We start from the raw sequence: 4150 nt of genomic DNA, 5'->3' as shown, positions 1-4150 counted from the left end.
ACTCTAGAGTCTATAGCAGAATATTCTGAATGTGCCACAACTTCGAAAGTTAAGCAGAATGATTCTAATTCTTTCCACTCGAAACATATGGCTCCAAATCGGCGTGTAAATATGACGTCTGTTAAGGATGAAAATTGCCCCTGTTGCGGTAAACGCAATTTTCTGTACAAATGCTTCAAATTTGCTGCAATGTAATCTGCCTCGAAGCGCGACCTAATAAATTCGAAGAAAATTTGCAGAAATTGTCTAAATGTTGGTCATTTCTCTAAGGACTGTAGAGTTACCAGTCGTTGCAAATCGTGCAATTCAGCCCACCACACTATAATGCACAATGACTATGCCTCGCACAACTCTAATACTTCAACAATTCCTGATAGTCGAAATAATAATGTGGTTTCTACTTCTTCTTCTGCTGTTGAAAATTCCAATATTAACTTATCTCTGCTGAACACTACTGTTATGCCTCATGTGCTGTTAGCCACAATTCGTGTTATTGTGAGAAACGAATTTGGCAATTTCAAATTAAGAGCAATTCTTGATCAAGGAGCTCAAGCTACTTTAATAACTGAAAATGCTGCTCAACTTCTGAGACTTCCAAAATATAGAACATTTACTCGAATTACTGGAGTAGGTGGAGAAACTGTTACTGTTAAAAACTTTGTAAAGTTTAATCTCGCCTCTCATTACGAACCTGGTTTTGAACTGAGATCACAAGCTTATGTTATGCCTTCATTGAATAATTATTGCGCTGGTCCAGTGGACAGAAATAAATTGCCCTCTTTGGAGGAATTTACTTTGGCTGATCCACATTTCGATAAAAATGATCCCATAGATTTGCTCATTGGTGGCGATTTGTATGGCGATATACTTCTTCCTCAACAAAGGAAGTTTGATAAAGGCATTTTCCTTCAATTGACCCATTTCGGATGGATAGTTTCTGGCCCAACGGCAGAAATTTCTTACGCTCACACCGTCAACATTAATCTGTGTACATTAGATACACAATTAAAAACTTTCTGGGAACAAGGAGAGCTCATAGAACCCAGAAAGATGACCACTGAGGAAGTTGCGTGTGAAGCAAATTGTTCTCGTGGTTCAGATTGGAGATATACTGTTGCATTACCTTTCAAAGCTCAAATTCTTGGCAACACTCCTCCGAAATACTGTCATACTGACTTCTGCGCCTTGAAACGATTAAAGCAAGTTGAAAGCAAATTCGTGAATAATTCAACCTATGCCTCGGAGTACCGGAAATTCATGGAAGAATATGAATCGCTTGGTCATATGACAAAAATTGGTACTTATCCTGATTCTATTGAACCTAACGGTTACTTTCTGCCTCATCGTGGTGTTATACGAGAATCGAGTTCCACTACTAAGTTGCGCGTAGTTTTTGACGGAAGTAGCAAGCGACCTCCATACACATCATTGAATGATGAACTATTTCCTGGCCCTGCACTTCAAAATTATTTACCTGCAATCATCAACAGACGACGTCGATTCAAAATTGGATTTCGATCGGATTTGGAGAAGATGTTTAGACAAATTCGAGTAGTTGATAATCAGCAACATTATCAACAAATTCTATGGCGAAGTTCCGATTCTCTTATTTCTGTTTACAAGCTTCTAACTGTTACATATGGCACATCTTCTGCACCTTATCTGTCCATTAGAGTTTTACATCAATTGGCTGCAGATGAAAAAGAAACTTATCATGAAGCTTGTAACATTTTGATGACCGACACAAATGTCGATGACATCATTTCTGGAGCTGACACAGAGTCAGAAGCTATTTTTCTACAAAAACAACTTGTTAAATTACTTTCTGCTGGAGGCTTTAATTTGCGAAAATGGACGTCCAATTCCGATCAACTTATGGCTAATATTCCTGAAGATTTTCGTGAAATTTCCAATGTTTTCAATTTACATGAACCAAATGTTGTCAAGGCACTTGGATTAGGTTGGAATACTAAGCAAGATGCATTTTCTTTCCAAGTTTGCTTTCCAATCAATGACAGAGTCACTAAAGCTAGTCTATTATCCGATGCTGCTAAATTGTATGACCCTCTGGTGTGGCTAGCGCCTGTTACGATCCAAGCGAAGATCTATTTCCAAAAACTATGGCTCGAAGGTATTGATTGGAAAGATGAAGTTTCTTCTAACATGAAACATAAATGGCATTTCTCCCGCAAAGACATGAAAACTGTCGAAAATATTCCTATACCTTGTTGGATTGGCAGTTCTAAACAATGTCTCGTCGAACTGCATGGTTTCTGTGACGCAGCTATGACAGCCTTTGCTGCTGCCATGTATGATAAAGTTCTATATTCAGATGGAAAAGGCATTGTAAACTTGCTAGAATCGAAAACAAAAGTTGCACCTTTGAATGTTTTGTCAATTCCGAAATTGGAATTGTGTGGAGCAATACTTCTAGCAAAACTGATGTACAAAGTTCAAATTATGCTCGATCTGACTGTTTCAAATTCTTACTATTGGACTGATAGTATTACTGTCCTATGTTGGCTCAGAGGTGAGTCTTCAAGATGTGATGTTTTCGTTGGAAACAGAGTAAGCGATGTCCAACAACATTCCAATATTTCACAATGGCGCTACGTTTCTACTCATGACAACCCTGCTGACTATGCTTCCCGTGGTATAACGTCAACTGAGTTGGTACAACATCCGCTTTGGTGGTCTGGTCCTCTCTGGCTTGCTCAGTCTCCATCTCTTTGGCCCAAGCAGCCAGAAAATTCCTATGAAACTAATCTCGTAATGCGAAAATCTGATTTGCACGTTAACTCTGCTATAGTCTCGCAGTATCCGGAGTTACTATCTGCTTACTCATCTTTGAATAAATTGGTTCGAGTCACGGTTTACATATTGCGATTCCTGCAATATAAACCTGATTCGAAATTACTGTTTTCCGGCTTTCTCAGACCGACGCAATTAAGCAATTCGCTACTTAAATTGGAGAAAATATTACAAGATTTTGATGTTCACAAAGAAATGCGAGAATTACAAAAAGGAAAAGCCATTCATCGCAGCAGCAGAATTGCCCAGTTATGTCCTTTCCTTCTTTACTTTCTTAGACTACGTGTTGGAGGACGATTACGACAGCATCCTGTGATCATCAGCATTATTCAACATCATTTCATCACATCTTCATCTTTGCTCAACATCATCATTACATTTTTGCTGAACATATCCTTCTGTTATCAACAACATCTCGGAGTCTACATCTACCTACATCTCAACAAAATGCTGTGTCAAGAACAGTCGTTCTTTGTGCGGGGGAATGTTGGAGAACAAATATTTATTTATTATTATAGTTTAGTTATTATTTATTTTCCCCACACAAAAATATCTAATATCTATTTTTCTTTAATTTGTTTCAATTTCTATAACTGGCATCACTAATTAAATTTCTGTATACGGCATCCCTAATTCCTTGTAATGCCTAATATTTTAATATTTTGCCCATTCCCTTTTTAATCGTGTCCGTCGATTTCAAGGCCATCATATGTGCGTAAGTACCAACAGTGGTTGGACTTTGATCTGCATTACTGACTCTGTTGCGTAGTGTTGTTGTTGTTGATGCGCTTTCTAATGCATGTATGTACATCAACCAACGAATCAGCGATCAGTGGTAGCTATGCCAGCAGAGACAGTAAGAAAACAATTCTGCTTTTACGTACATATGTACATATGTAAACAAATATGTGTGGATATGATGCCGCCAAATGACTTCTTCTTGTTAATCGCTTTATTAGTTACGTTTCATACTCTGCCTTGCTGCAATTAACTCGATCGTCAACTTATCCAAATTTCTGCCGCGCTGCAACAACAAAATATCCTAAATCGTTTTTCATTTAATAATAATTAAAATAACTTAATTTACATTTTTTAATAATTAAGTTTTAAATAAATTTAAGTTAAATAATATTATTTTTAATAATATTGTATTAATTAAGTGCCCATCGGGAGCAAATTATTAACGAATTATATTTAATTATAATTTCGAACAATCAATAAAATTGCCCCAGTTACTATTAAACTTTTTAAGAAGAAAAAAACTTTTCTGTGTTTTTATTTGCTAAGGCTCAAACAGCCTATTTCTCATACAGGGGGAAGGCAGCGAATGCAAATTGCT

General features: G+C 37.0%; 1 protein-coding gene across 1 annotated transcript; it reads left to right on the top strand.

Moving 5' to 3' along the window:
* Positions 1 to 324: 324 nt before the first annotated feature.
* On the top strand, positions 325 to 2950 carry LOC141395329 (uncharacterized). The gene is made up of 2 exons (XM_073971000.1): positions 325 to 2530; positions 2937 to 2950. Exons 1-2 carry the CDS (start codon positions 325 to 327, stop codon positions 2948 to 2950), a joined length of 2220 nt encoding a protein of 739 aa, XP_073827101.1.
* The last annotated feature ends 1200 nt before the right edge of the window (positions 2951 to 4150 follow it).

Source organism: Musca autumnalis, unplaced genomic scaffold (assembly GCF_047663935.1).
Source record: "Musca autumnalis isolate F117 unplaced genomic scaffold, ASM4766393v1 scaffold_2, whole genome shotgun sequence".
Taxonomy (NCBI): Eukaryota; Metazoa; Arthropoda; class Insecta; order Diptera; family Muscidae; genus Musca; species Musca autumnalis.
This window is presented reverse-complemented; position numbering and strand designations above follow the sequence as displayed.

Excerpts from the sequence above, each read along its gene's own strand:
- LOC141395329 (XM_073971000.1), top strand. The coding sequence starts at position 325 with ATGCACAATGACTATGCCTCGCACAACTCTAATACTTCAACAATTCCT.